We start from the raw sequence: 15,640 nt of genomic DNA, 5'->3' as shown, positions 1-15,640 counted from the left end.
AAATCACCTGGATAGAGAAGTGAGGAGAACTCTGGCATGTTAAATCCACCTTCAGTGGGATTATTGAACAAGGCAACCATTTTGGGTGTGGGTCACTGGGATTGTGGTATTCCACTGGGATTTCTTTACATACTGGTTTCGTTGACTTTTGGTTCAGTGTTTCCCAAAGATGTGGAGCTGGACAGGCATTCCAGCCCTGCGGGGACAAAGGGGCTCTTTCAACAGCAGTAATCCTCTGCAGGAGGAGTGAGAACACTACACATACTGGACTACAGCACCCACACTCAGATTCACTCACACTGCATGACAACAGCAAGAGAGATGCAGGAGTCAGAACATGTGGGTCCTAATGACTATTACTATGAGTATATTTCAGATGTGTAGCTTCTTATGTTATATTTCTATCCTGATGAGAGAGAAAATATCAGCTTTATACTGTCATGTTGGCAGATCACACCTGATCATATTACATACACCTGACCATGTGATGATGATGAAAGCTCTTCGAAAGAGATCTGATGCAGAATGTCAAACTTCAAAAAGCTTAAACACAGGAAAGAGAAAAACTAGAGCTGCATCAAATAACTGAGGGCTGACATCATATCAAAATACCTCAAGCTACCCAAACATATACAATGCACAATATGATGCCAAATGACACAACACAATACCAAATGAGAACACACAATGCTGTACGGCATAGTACAACAAGACATGGCACAACACAACAAGAGATGATGTGATACTATACTGGACAAAGCGCAATACAGTAAGACATGACACCCCACAGTTTAACATGACACAACATAATATGATACAGCATGACACAATAAAATATGACATAATATGATACTAACTCATATAACATGACACTACTCGATAGAATAGAGAGGGGTCTGGCTGCAGACTAGATTTTAGACACCCCCTTTCACTGACCACTCCTGTGAGATGCTGCCTCTGTCAGACTGGAAGTGACAGAATTTTCCAATGCAACATTTTATACATTTTTTAGTTCAACTTCGTAAACAATGCCTGGCATTTACCTTCATGAAATTACCAAAACATTACAGACCAAGAATAATTTTATAAATAAACAGAAAAAACTCAAAAGCTTAAGAATAAAGTGATATATCAACCAGATTTAGAAGTAGTTGGGCAAACAGTGGCTTGCTTTAGCTTTGTTAGCAGTCAATGTTACTCTGAAGCCAGCAGCTACATTTGCTTTAGCTTTAACCTGAGCTTTATCAAACATAGCTACAGGGGTAGCTACATTAGCTACATAGGTAAGCTACGTTGGCTTTGGCTTCAACCTGAGCTTTATCAAACATAGCTACAGGGGTAGCTACATTAGCTACATAGGTAAGCTACGTTGGCTTTGGCTTCAACCTGAGCTTTATCAAACATAGCTACAGGGGTAGCTACATTAGCTACAAAGGTAAGCTATGTTCGCTTTAGCTTCAACCTGAGCTTTATCAAACATAGCTACAGGGGTAGCTACATTAGCTACATAGGTAAGCTACGTTGGCTTTGGCTTCAACCTGAGATGTATCAAACATAGCTACAGGGGAAGCTACATTAGTTACATAGGTAAGCTACGTTGGCTTTGGCCTCAACTTGAGATGTATCAAACATAGCTACAGGGGTAGCTACATTAGCTACATAGGTAAGCTACGTTGGCTTTGGCTTCAACCTGAGCTTTATCAAACATAGCTACAGGGGTAGCTACATTAGCTACATAGGTAAGCTACGTTGGCTTTGGCTTCAACCTGAGCTTTATCAAACATAGCTACAGGGGTAGCTACATTAGCTACAAAGGTAAGCTATGTTCGCTTTAGCTTTAACCTGAGCTTTATCAAACATAGCTACAGGGGAAGCTACATTAGTTACATAGGTAAGCTACGTTGGCTTTGGCCTCAACTTGAGATGTATCAAACATAGCTACAGGGGTAGCTACATTAGTTACATAGGTAAGCTACGTTGGCTTTGGCTTCAACTTGAGATGTATCAAACATAGCTACAGGGGTAGCTACATTAGCTACATAGGTAAGCTATGTTGGCTTTAGCTTCAACTTGAGATTTATCAAACATAGCTAAAGCAAAGGTAACTACATCAGCTACATAGGTAATGTAGCTAAGTGAGCTTTAGCAAATCTAGCATAAGATAATGCAGCGAGTGTAGCTTTGTTAGCTTCAGCTACATTAGCTACATTAGCTACATTAGCTATGTTACTTATGTTATATAATAATCATCATCATCATTTATTATTATTATTATTATTATTATTATTATTATCATTTTAAAATTCCAGTTACAAAGTGCTTCACAAGAAGTCCAACTAAGGAAATAAAGATACATATATTCAAATATAAATAATTAAAAACAGTATAAATAAAAAACATGCTGAAATAAAATTAAAATCTAAAAACATCAAAATATTAGTTTAAATGAGGAAAAGAACTTTTAAGAAGCAGAGAAATTGTTAAGTGAAGGCTAATCTAAAAACATGTTTTTAGAGCTGTATTTAAAAAAGAAAGAGAAACTTCAAGTCTGAGTCTTCAGGTATATTATTCCAAAGAGTTGGAATCCAAACACTTACATAAATTCTATATAAATACAAATAAACTGATGAAAATAGTGACAGGCCTTTAATGAAGGACTTTCACAGCAGGGGTGGATCGTTCATTTTAAGAAGTATTGATACTCCTAAATGATCCAAGTCTTTATCGATACTATGCATGTTTTTCTATAATGTGGTGGAAAGATGAGATAAAAAATGTTTTTCAAAAACTCCTAAATGCTTTTTAAATAGTAAAAAATCCTTTCCAAATGAACATTTATTAAAGCTTCTTTCCAAAACCTGAATTATAATTTTCTTCATGTGAGTTTTTAGCACATAATAATGATATTTTATTTTCCTTCACCTAGAAGTCCCCAAGCTAACCTTCAGTATAGCACAATGCTTTATTGATAGACATTATATCTACAGTGGAGGAATGCAAATGATTTTAATTGTCTGGCAGTCCAGCAAAGATATTTTGGTCTCTTTCATCTCTTTAACAAAAACTGAACTTACTTTTGTATTATCAAAGATGACATCTTAGCTTTTTATTTTTCATAGTCCCCTCTCCCTCAAAAGGCTGTTGATGTTTTTGTCATATTTTTAGTCAGCACTTAACCTCGATAAGATTTCACAATACAGTATTATCTGAGACATATGACACAATGATTTAACACAACACTGTATGACTACATGAAATGACCTAACACAGCACAATACAATATGATATAACATATTGAGATCCTAGTTGATTCCATATACAGTGACCAAATGAACAACATGACATGGCAAATGACTATACAAAACAATTTGAAACAATATACAACACATGACAGACATATGGTCCCAAAGGACAGCATTAAATATGACACAACATGATAAGATTTTTCCTCCATGTCCTTTGAAGCCAATCTGGCCACTCTTTAACCACAGGAAAATCAGAGATCATCTCAAAAGCATCAAAAATTAGGACCTCCTTTAATGAAAGTGGGTAATCTGCCAGATTATCTTGTAGTGTGGGGGACACACTACAAGAGTTAGTTTTCACCGCTAATTCTAGCACTGAGCAGTTCAACATCATATTCAAAATAATGAAACTAAATCATATCAGACAAAGCCTGAGCTGCATAACACGAAAAAGGTGTTTACATACTCAAAACTAGAAGATGAGAGTAAATCATGGTAGAGTTTTCCTAACTGACCAACATGCTCATATTAGTAACCAAAACAAACATGACAGCGTGTTTCCTCCAGCCTGAAGGAGGAGCTTTAACTTTAGCCTACAAATCTACTCATGGAAACAGATATGTACAGTTTCACTCACCCTTGACTCTCTTTTCATTAAAAAACAGGCTTTAAACTCCATTCAGTCCATGTTTTTGTACATCCAAACACCAAGGTTTAAGGAATAGACACTTGTGGTGTCAGAGTTTGAAAGAATGAAGGGAGTTTCTGGGAGGAAGGGAAACTGAAGGGGGCAGCGTGGGACATCCCTTTGAGTCATGGAAACTGATCCAAGAAGCAGACATGTTCACAGACAACTAAACAGGCCTCTGTGTGTCTTTGTATTGTCCTGTCATTCAGCCTTTTTACACACTGAAGACATTCAGCCTCTGGAAACACTTACTGTGCTTCCTTATGGCTCAATCTGTGGAAAACACGCTTAATATCACCAATGAATGCTCACATTGTTTGCAATCACCACTCTTAACTATGACAGTCACATCATTTTCTTCTTAAAGGGACATTTCTGTATTTTTGAAATTAGGCTGTATGAAGCATTTTTCAGTAGCCACTGGAACACACGACTAATTAGCATTCCCAGTCAAAATAAACTACTGTTCCCACAGTCCTATAGTGTCACAGCAGCTTCTCTCATTAGGAAAGTACATGGTTGACACTCAAGCGTTTGTGACAACAATACATGCACTTTGACATATTTTATATAGGTAAAAGTATTTTATAATGTTACCATCAACAATATAAACTCTACAGTAAGGATAAAGGTTACATTTAAACATTGTAGTCTTTCACCTTTTGGTCATTTTTAGAAGATTTTTTAGCGACAAATCAAACATTAGTATTTGGTAAGCTGGTTTACTTGGTTTAATATAAGGACTCTGTACCCCAACAGATTTTAGGTTTGACTATTACTCTTACCATTATTGTATGAAGTACTATTTTGATTTATTTTACTATTTGTGATGTATTCTTGTGTCATGTTCTGCTTTTATACTGTGAAGCATTTTGGTCATTTGTGGTTGTTTAAAATCAGCATATAATTAAAGCTGAATTGAATTGAATTAGTCTAAGACAGTGAAAAATCAAAAATAACACAAAAACAGTTTTAAACACAAAATAGTCTAATGTTAGAATGTGATAAAAAGGGTGCGATTGATTACGATTAACTACAGAAATCCTGGGATTAATTGTGATTAAAAAGTTTTATTTTTTGACAGCCCTAAATAAAATACATCAAAACTAAGTTTACAACTAGTTAGACCTACTGTAGGTAAAACTCAGTTGTAACTTAAACCTACCAAAAATGGAAAAAAATAAAAAGCTACAAACTTGAGTAAAACTCAGACCCAGTGAATGCACACTTGTAGAAATATGTTTTTAAAAGAGATTTCAAAGAGGACAGGCAGCGTGCCAGTCTGATCTCCTCAGACGGATCATTCGACAGAGTGGTGGCCCAGACTGTAAAGGCCCGGTCTCCCTTGGTCTTCAACCTTGATAATGGAGTTTTAAGGAGACCCTTGGACTAAGAACCTCATGGTACGACCAGGAGTGTATGTGGGAGCAAGACCACTAAGTGCTTTAAAACTGATAATTGAAAATTCAAAATCAATCAATCAATCAACCAATCTTTATTTATATAGCACTTTTCATACAATGTAATGTAGCACAAAGTGCTTTACACAATACATCCAATTCCAACTTGGAGCAAATTAAAATAGCAGTGATATCGTCTTTCTTTCTTGTTTTGGTGAGGAGTCTGGCTGTTGATATTGGACTAGCTGTAATGTATGCAGGATTTGCTGAAAGCTAAATAGAGTGACTGACTGACTGATATTTGATGGATATCTCATACAACCCTGCTTCAAAATATCAAGCTTTACCTTTAAGACTTCTCTGTCTCATATGCATTTCTTCCTGGAGTAATAGTTAGAGGCACTATGCTTTCACACTGGCTTTTGTTACCCAATAAAAGCATCCAAGTTCTCCATTTATATCCCTCTTTTAGTTGGGTGTATCTTGCTTTCTTTGCAGCACCCCTCTCTAAATAATTGAAGTTTGTGTTCAGTTAGTGACACACCCTGTAAGCATGCTCCTAGTTTTTCCACTGAAACAGCCAGACAGAGCCAGAGTGTTTGTGCCTAAATAGGCCAGGTGAGCCAAAACACCATGAGATCATCCTCTACCACACCGCTGCTGTGCCAAATTCTTTGTTACTATGCTACCCCTCAGGGAGAGCACAGCTTACAGCATTCTTGTTTGTTGTGATTCCTTGTGTCCCTTCTGTGGCTTGTTTATTTTATTTTGTAGTTTAATAAGCCAGCATTACTTCAGATAGACTTTATTATTTAAAATGTAAGTATTAGGATGGAATTTTATCAAGATAATGGAGGTGAAATGAGTCTGAGAGGGATTATTTTTGTTGGTATGGGATGACCTTGAAGCTCAGCATAGACAAAAGACAATGAAGAGAGGAAATGATGGCAGGAGGAAAGAAAGGGAGAGAGATCTGCAGAGGTCATAGCCCAGCTTGCAATGTGTGTGAGCTGTATATGCAGCTGTTGGAGAGGCTGAAGACTGTACAGCTGTTTGTATGAATAACAAAGCAGAGAGAGAGAGCTTTAATATGACCTACAATAACCTCTGCTGCCCTGATGTCCAATGTTGCAACCCAAAGCATAGCCAGACTATACTGGGGGTTATAATGAGCAATCCTGCTTTACACCCACAGTTAAGTCTGGGCTAGTCCAGTATATATGCTGGGAAATAAAACATCTTATCCTCTTATTCCAGATTATACCACCCATCCCTGTGTATAATAGCCCAAAATCTACCACCCTGCAGCCAAATGCCAGGTGTAACCGACATGATAGGATAAATACAGCTCTTTATTACCTTCAAAAAGAGAGAATTATGCAGAGACATACCATAAAAACAATCATGGGCTCTTGAACTTACAATTTGTTATGCTGATGTTTTTGTTTCTTTCATTAAGTTTAACATAACTAGAAACCCATAGCAACACAACCTAAATAGTTGATTTTGAGACGTCAAAACAGCTAATCATAGTGTAGGATTTTGGCCAGCCAATCAGAATTCCGTAAGGAACCATGTCCCCCCCCCGTCACCCCTTTGAACACACCTGTCACAAATAGTACACAATCCATCGGTTCTAAAGACAGCGATGAATCAGTTTCTGAAACTGCAGTTCTTCAAAGCCGGTTGCAGAAGTGCCAGAAGCCGAGCAGTTTCCTCAACATCCAAAGTGCAGCACCAAGGGAAGGTTTAAAAACTCATAATGGGAGAGAATAGGACTAGATGAGTGTTTGGTGTTGGGGTCAAGGGAAGAGGAGGAGGATGGGGGTAGATAGAGTGCCTCTGTGCTGACCTGATTACACCCTGAACAGAATGAGCCAAACAAAGGATTTATTATCAGTAGCTGGAGAGTTGCTGCAGTCTGGGAACTTTGTAGGACGCTGCCCAGCGACCGAAAAATGTGGCCTAGCTCCACTTTGGTCGGGAGGTTCAAACAACGACTACACACCATGTATGAGTCTCTCTCTCCTCTCTCTCTCTCTGTCAATAAAACAGCAAGTGTTTCATCATAATGGGAGGACTGGGAGGCTAATGGCAGAGCTGTTGCTGATCCCAGTTACTACCTCCCAGCTCCCACAGATTTTTGTCTCAAAACAGCGATGTATTCAAAGACTTCCCCTGCTTGTATTAATGCAGATGCACCACACAGCTGCTGCTGCTGCTGACAAAGCTTAACCTCCTCCACCCCAGCCTCCTCCTTTATAGCATAAAGTTCGATGCGCCATCAGAATCAGATTCATGCTACTGTGGATTAATATCTTTTACATTAATACAAAAGGCAACAAAATAAATATGCATCCATCTTAAATTAAAAGGAATCTTTACAGGCTGCATCATTCATTTTAAAGGCCACTATTCTCAAAGGGTCCTCATTATTCTAAAACTATAATATACAATATTGAAGATCATTGTAGTGGCACTGCAAGATAGCCAGACTGACAAAAATTGATTCTCTCAGGCTGAATGAAAAGGTATGGAAAAACTTTCAGTCTTTTCAAAGCTTTCCAAGGAAGTCAGTCAAAAGTAGAACCTCTACATATCCCAAAAAGATGAGATACAAACTGGATAAAATGTCTTGTGTAACGAGTCAGCTGTTATTCTGAGAAATGAGAGGTTTGTTGTAACGCAGTGAATGCCACCTCTCTCTTTTCATAATCACTGACGTCATATCCAGTCCCTCCAGGAGTCTGGTTGCTTTTCCTCTCGTTTCCCTATGTATATTACCTCATCCAGTGACATCATTTCAAGTGAATTTCCATGCCAAGATGTCAAGAAAAAACCTAAAATTAGATTAAATCGCCATTTATCTTGTAAGGCAGCTCCTCATGCCTTACAGTTGTGTGAAAAATGACAACGCACAGAATTTCTTAGATTTTGTGCTCCACTTGTTATTTTGTGTGCTCCACTGTTATGAAACCATTGATATGAGACAGAGGGTTGATGCTGGAGAGTGTACTTGATAGTATAGTGTTGCAGTGTGCACATGAATGGTAGAGGCAGAGAGGATGTTTGTGGCAGAGTGATAGCAGGAGAACACAAACAAAAAGTTGTGAAGAGCTGACAGACCACAAATATACATATCTGTGACATATGACTTTGTCACTGCACAGCCACAAACGTGTCTGTTGAACTAGCAGGGACAGATAAGTTCTGTTTCATAGGTTGATGTAAAAATGGGATGGTGTATCAGTTCAATGAGTAACCATGTTAATTAGTGACTTTGTGTTTGTAGCATTTTAGTTTTTCTACTTAATATCTGAAGAGTTTATTTTAGTATTATGGTGAAATATCAAATATAAAAAGTGCTTGCTGTGTTTGTTCAACAGCTGCTGACATCTGATTACTGATGTTGCCGCTAAATTAATAGAGTGGTGCATGAATGAGTCCTAAAATGCGGAAGTGAGTTAGCATTTTAGCACTTCCCTCGTTCCCTCGTCTGAAAGTCTATGGGATTTTTGAAAGAGTTTTTGGTTAAATGCCTGAAATAAAGTCTGTGGTGAACACAAGCTCAAGAGAGTTTAACGTTTTATCCTACAACATAAAATACATCTGAAACATGCCCCACCTTTGAATTGTGTATCTGTTCACGTCTTAATAAAGGAGTTGCTAAAAGATAGCTAACAAGGACTACAGCGTCTGTTGGGAAGACTGTACGTCATCATCTGAAGCGCAGCAACTGAGCCTGCTGTTCACTTGTATCTGCGGGTGATGATGTAAAATTCAGCTGACTGTGTTGTAGTTCAGCATAGCATGACGTTAGCTTTTTACTTTCGTCAGTTAGATTAATGAACCAGATATGGTGCTTATATTATCAATTTGTGAAGATTATCTTTATGAACAAAATGTGTGAGTTTCATAAACTTTTATTGGAGACAGAGCTTAGTTTCAGCAATAGTATAAAAACACATTCAAAAATCCCATAGGCTCGACGCCGAGGGAATCCATGCGATGTGAACTTCTGGGTTTACCTACAAAATTACGTCACGACTGCACCACTCTATTCTGATATGAGAGTTAACATTAAAGCAACCTCCTATATGATCATGCTTGTAGTTTACATCTCATACATCAGGTGGCTGTTTTAGGCCTGAGCTCTCTGGGGTGCCCTCTAGAGCAATGAGTCTGAGTTGGTGGGCCAGGACCCAAAATGGGTTCAGGAACTGTTTTCAGGGTCTCACAGTCTATGATGTATGGAAGCCCAAAGACGACATGGATCCATACATTTTCCTTTACTCAGCTTTGTCATGATAACGAGGACATTTTGTTTTTTTTCTCCAGTTCTTGATTTATTTATTGTCATGAAATCATGATTAGTATGAGAAAATGGAGTTTAACATGTATGTATGCATGTTCTCTTCTAAAATTATGCACTATTTAAACCAGGGGTTCCCAAACCTTTCAACCTGTTAAAGACTGGGACCCCCACCATCCCAGGACGATTTAAAGTGAATGATTTTGCACAAAGCATCGTGTACAAATTCATATTTTTCACAAGTTTTACTTACATTAAAGCATAAATAAATCTCACATGATATAATGTAAATTTAATATAAGGATAAAATACATCATATAACTAGAAAAGCACTCGGAGAGTGCAGACCTCCGCCATTAGCCTTATCTCCCAATAGCAAAAAATCCCTGGATCAGACCGTGCTCCAGATCACTCCCAAAATCTTATCAGTTCTTCCTTATGCCATTTCTGACATTTCCTGAAAATGTCATCAAAATCAGTCCCCAACTTTTTGACTTATGTTGCTAACAAACTAACATTGCTGATCACATAACCTCCTTGGTGGAGGTAATGAACAAAGTATGCACAGAGGTGCAATGGAGGAGCTATATAGAAATGCAGGTATAGTCATGTTTAATTTATAATGTAATCATGTTCAAGGAGTCTGCACAAAGTAAAGCTTAAGTGTGCTAATATAATGCATAAACTCTGATTAGCCATGTAATGTTTGCTCTGGGGCTTGATGAGAAAATAATTTGAGTTGTGGAACATTTTCAGAAATCTGGGTCACAGATTCATTCAGGAGGTGGTGCTGGGTCCTGAGGCTAGACTAACTGAGAAGCACTGCTCTAGAGGTATCCCTGTTAATTATGCTCAGGATGCTGATAAAACAGCAGATATATATCTCAGGCTTTAGTATGTCCCTATTCTAATGCTCTGTGAGATCAGAAGTGATATATATGTGTAAGAGAGCCTTTGGTGGGTGTAGATGTGTAACAAAGCCACTGATTGGTCAACCAACTAAACAGTTAGTGCACTGTGAACACTCAAACGATGCAAGGTCAAAAGAACAAACACAGGAAACCTATGCAGGAGAAAAATGCTGCAAATCTCCTTCAGCAAAATGCTCCAGGCCCTCAAGCAAATGTACAGTTTAGTTGTTTTGTTTTGAACTTTAATAATGTGTCACATTGCAGCACATTTTGTAAGTTATTAGGAGGAGCCAATGAGGACGTTACAGGGTTAAAATAAAATAAAAAGTTTATGATTTTGCTAAATGCATAAAGTGATGAACATGATGGTTGCTGTTTATTTAGGTCTATTCATTTTTTATTCTTATTTTTTTATTGTCTTATCTTTATTCTTTTTTTATGAATTCTATTTTAATTTCATTTTTTTCATTATTATTATTACTGTTGTTGTTATCATTATTATGATTATTATTTTTTTGTTGTTATTGTCATTATTTTTGCTTTATTATTTCTTTATTATTCCTCATATGGATATAAAATAACCTGACACGCCAGATGGATGTGTGTCACATCCATCTGGGAAAGCTTTAATAGGAAACGTTTGAGAAAAGGCAGAGGCTTTGAAAAATCCTCGGAGTATGATTGGTTGAACGTTCAGTCTATCACATCTCTACAGGCCAATCAGAGCAACTAAACACGTGACGTAGCCACTAGCAAGCTATTTAATATGGTATCAGAAAAAAAACATTAAATAAAGACTCGGGGGGAAAAAAGACATCTGCATTTATTGAACAACAACTGCATTTCAAATATTACAACATGTTAAAAAATTTGTGTTCTTTAGGGTGAGGATTTGCCAAGTGGCTCCTTATGTTACTCCTATTCTTCATCAAGTGTGAGTTCTTCATCATTACAGTGTAGCAGCTTTTGCATATTTTGTTTTTGTTTGACTTTGCCATTTCTCTTTTCTCATTTTGTGACACCAGGAAGCCACAATACTTCCAAAACAGATTAGAAAGTCTCTGGAGCCTCCATAATCTCAAAAACTTTGTCATTCAGTTCTTCCTTGCTACTCAGCATCCACCATTTCTGTGCTGTTAGATCAAGCCAATAACGAGTGGAACAAGTGTCTTCTTTTAAAAAAAAAGATGAAAATCAAGCCTTTTTGTAAACTTTTGCTCATCTGTTTTTGACAATGAAACAGTAAATCAAGTTGTATTTTGATTTGCTGCATTACCATCAGCATATTGTAACGCCACATCAAAACTTCCAAGTAGGGTTAAAATCAAGCGATTTTTACTGTGTGTTGTTCTCACTCTTTTAAAAGTGTGTTTATCATGACAACAAGGAGTTAAATTAAAGTCTGCATTTTAAAATATTCTGATTTCAAACTGTAACATGAAAGGCAGGTCTTTTCCTGCATTTAAATTAACCACAAAACAGAGAAGAAGACATTAGAGAAGCTTCTACAACAATCAGCCTTTAATGTTCAGATAAGGATGCTCACTTTACCTGATGTGGTGAGGGTTTGGTGTCTGTGACTGTTCGCTGGGATGCTCCAGTTACACCACAGGACTAAACACACCCTTCTCCTGCCCACAAGGTTAAAAAAAAAAAAGTCCAAAACACCAAAAATGACAAAAAGCAGGAATCCAAACAGGAGGCTCCTCTTTGTGTGTCCTCTATCCCGCATATATCATCAGGGTGTCCAACACTGTTAGTCCCTGGCTGTCATTACACACTCTGGGCTAAAGCCATGTGGCTGCTGACACACTGTCTGGCTGCTGCTGCTGCTCCCCTCCCTCTCACTCTCCCCTGGCTCACCCCCTTCCCTCTCTCTCTCCCTCTCTCTCTCCCTCTTTCTCTGGCTCTCCTGTCCGGTCGGCCTCGCCCCAACACTCGGATACAAGGCTCTCATTCTTTAAGGGGAAGAAATGCTGTGTTGTTCATGAAAAGCTGCAGAAACGTCCACCTTTCAGGGGACTCATAGGTAAACAAGGAGGTGAACGAAGGGAACGATTTTCACTCTTACACTGGAGCTACTGTTACTGTGCTCCCATGTGTTCAACCTCTGCTCTGAGAAGGCGTGTGAGCAGCTCAGACACTGGAAAATATTTCATTTAGTGATTATCATGTCTTACAGCTTGGTTACAGCTTGATGAGACAGATTCTGAAGACAGCCCTACCTGAATGTTCAGTATCCCCCCCAGACTTTCTAAAACTTCTGGCTACTGCCAAGGCAGCCCACGAGGAAGGCCAAAGGGGAGAGGTTCTAGTGTCCAGTTTTATTGGGGCCCATAGAGGTCAGCAAAATCATGCTCCATAGCTGTGATAACCCTATTTATTTTTACCTAAATAATAACCACTCTTATCAAAGACGCAATAATTTCTTTCTATTTTTTATGTAGTAATATATACCCCCCACTTCTTAAAAAAAAAAAAAAGATTAGAATGGGTTAAAGTGGCAAAATGGGCAGAAAAGGTGGTGAAATGAGAATGTAAAAGTACATGTTTAAACATGTTTAAAGTGGTAAAAAGGAGTTAAAGGGGCTGAAAATGGCAGAAAAAAATTGTGAAACAGGATTACAAGTAGCAAAGGCGGGTAAAAAGTGGCAAAAAAAAAATGGGTCATCGCCATCAACAAAAAGCAGAAAGTGTAAAAAAGTGGCAAAAATGGGCAGAGAGGATGTTGAAATGCGAGTACAAAAGGATAAAATTGCTAAAAAATTGCTAGAATTTGCAGAAAAGGCGGTGAAATGGCATGAAAAAGTGGGCATGTGCTTTAAAGTGGCAAAAAGGAGTGGAAAAGGTGGTGATCATGGATTTTAATAGTTAGAAAATGGGTAAGAAAAATAGTGGTGAAAATTGGCAGAAAGAAAGTGATGAAAACAGGTTAAAAAGTTGCAAATGATTTATATAAAGTGGTGGAAATGGGTAAAAAGTGGCAAAAATTGTTGAAAATTGCACAAAGTGGATAAAAAGTGGGAAATGATACAGGCATAAACGGGCTTGAACGTTGTTAAATGTGGATAAAGAGTGGCACAAATGAATAATTTCAACATCAGAACCCAAAAGTTTTGCACACTTTTCACCTCCAAAATGAGGAAACTGTAAGTCAGGACGCTAGCGCCAATGCTACTGCTACTGATCCAATGCATCTGCATTAATACTATTAATAAATCACAACTGAGGAGGGCCGATTGTCTGGGTTTGTCGGGGGTCTGGCCAAATCTGTGGGTAGGCCTCATGACTGCAAAGACCCAGAGCTGTTCTGAGTTGGCCCCACTGTGGCAGTGACTTATGCAGGGATGGCCTGGAATAACTCACATGTTCACATGAATAACATTTCTCTACCAGGAGGTTTATATGGTCAGTCTTAAGCATACTCACCTTCTGTATTATTATATGCAGATCTTTGTATAATATTGCACTGTTTATCTTGTTTGTTCTCTGCAGGGTTTCTGATTTTATGTATATTCTTTTATTTTATTATGTACATGACTGATGTACACCTCTATATGCACACCATCAACCTGCTGGGGACTACAGATGGAAATTAGCCAATCTAGCACATTGACATGCTCATTGACAAGTTCATTAATGTGCACTGCCCTCTAAAATAACTAAGTCAGTCAATAGATAACTTTAAAATTGGCACAATAAAATGTCAACATATGCTGTACGTTCTCTTAGTTTCATTTTTAATGGAAGATGTCAGAATTCACAATTTCAAGCACCAACAAAATTAAATGTGCCATGCAAAGAGATCTACAAGCACCATGTAACACACTGTGAAAAACGGATTAATGTGTAAGGTTAGCCTTTCACACTGCACAAATTGATACAGCACAGTTTAGACTTTTGGGGTGGCCAGTCAGATTTTAGGGTAGCCATAACCATCCCCTGGATTCAGTATACAACTTGCAAAGGCCTGGTTTTAAACTGGGCTCTCTTTGGATGAATATCAGCATTTTCCCCTTTAATACTGGAACAATTTACACAAAAGATCACCTGATCTCTAAGGATTAAGTGCATTTAAGAGGAAAAATGTACATTTAAGCATCATACCTACATTTGTTACACATAGAAAAAGATTCAAGAACAATTAAATGAAGATGTTGTTGTATTGAGTTGTATAGCACCTGGAAGGGTCTGGGTTCAGTCCTTTAAATCCTCCATCCTAAGAAACCAACATGCTCAGAACCTACTGTATTTAAGGCTTAAATGTTGTCAAGTTTCCCTGAGGTATTAACACTCTTTAACCAACAGGACTCATAATGTGAAGTCTTCCTTTATGGTAATTAACACCTTGAACCCCTTCTATTTCCACTGTATATTAATGACATTACTGGATCAACAGAAAATCTTTATGCCAATGATACAGTTTTATAAGCTTAAGTGCCTTTATACATTAAAGTTCTCTCACGGTTGAAGCATAATTTCACATCATCATTATGTTTGATCTCTGGTTAGTCTAAAACGAATACTGAAACCCACAAAATCCAAATACTGTACAGGGTTTCTCAGGACAGAACTTTGAACTCACTGATGTCAGTTTGTCTGGGTGTCTCAATTGAGATTTAATTGGAAAATACAGCATCAGCTAGGGTTTCTTTACAGCAAATAGTCTTGTTACAGGATGAGAAACTAAAATACATGGTTCAAGTTACCAAAGTGCCCGTTTTGGATCATTGGAGACCCTCTCTATACACATGCAACTGCTTGGGAATGACATAAGAGTGTTTAAATTGCTGCTGCACCTATTAAGTTGAATAACTTCCAAATTATGGCTAAGCTGCCCTCCCTGATATCAGTCAGTGTTTTTAAAGAACTAGTCAATGAACTATTTCAGGAAACTGATTGGAGCTGCTTTAAACTGTGACTTGTTAACCAGGACTGTATTTGTAATTATTTTATCGGCACTTTTCTTTTCTGTCTGTCATCATTTTTCTGTAGGCTACCCCCACACCACTTCAGATTAAGTGAGATCTGTCTCCTCAAATTAAGGATAAATTAAAAAAACAAAAAGATAAGTTGTGTTTTTC

General features: G+C 37.8%; 1 protein-coding gene across 16 annotated transcripts in view; it reads right to left on the bottom strand.

Annotated features, from left to right (window-relative positions):
* The window catches only part of phldb1b (pleckstrin homology-like domain, family B, member 1b), a 152,785-nt gene extending 140,442 nt beyond the window's left edge, over nt 1-12,343 (bottom strand). For 14 of the 16 annotated variants that reach the window (XM_041799859.1, XM_041799882.1, XM_041799946.1 and 11 more), the window contains exon 1: nt 3,883-3,979. In XM_041799859.1, the coding sequence (XP_041655793.1) occupies nt 3,883-3,924 (42 nt within the window). In that variant the 5' untranslated portion in view covers nt 3,925-3,979. Of the gene's footprint in view, nt 1-7; nt 143-3,882; nt 3,980-12,107 lie in introns of those variants that run through there. The other 2 variants (XM_041799904.1, XM_041799910.1) reach the window with 2 other exon arrangements.
* Between the last annotated feature and the right edge of the window lie 3,297 nt (nt 12,344-15,640).

Source organism: Cheilinus undulatus, linkage group 2, assembly GCF_018320785.1.
Source record: "Cheilinus undulatus linkage group 2, ASM1832078v1, whole genome shotgun sequence".
Taxonomy (NCBI): Eukaryota; Metazoa; Chordata; class Actinopteri; order Labriformes; family Labridae; genus Cheilinus; species Cheilinus undulatus.
The sequence above is the reverse complement of the archived record's forward strand: the minus strand, read 5'-3'. Positions and strand labels throughout refer to the sequence as shown.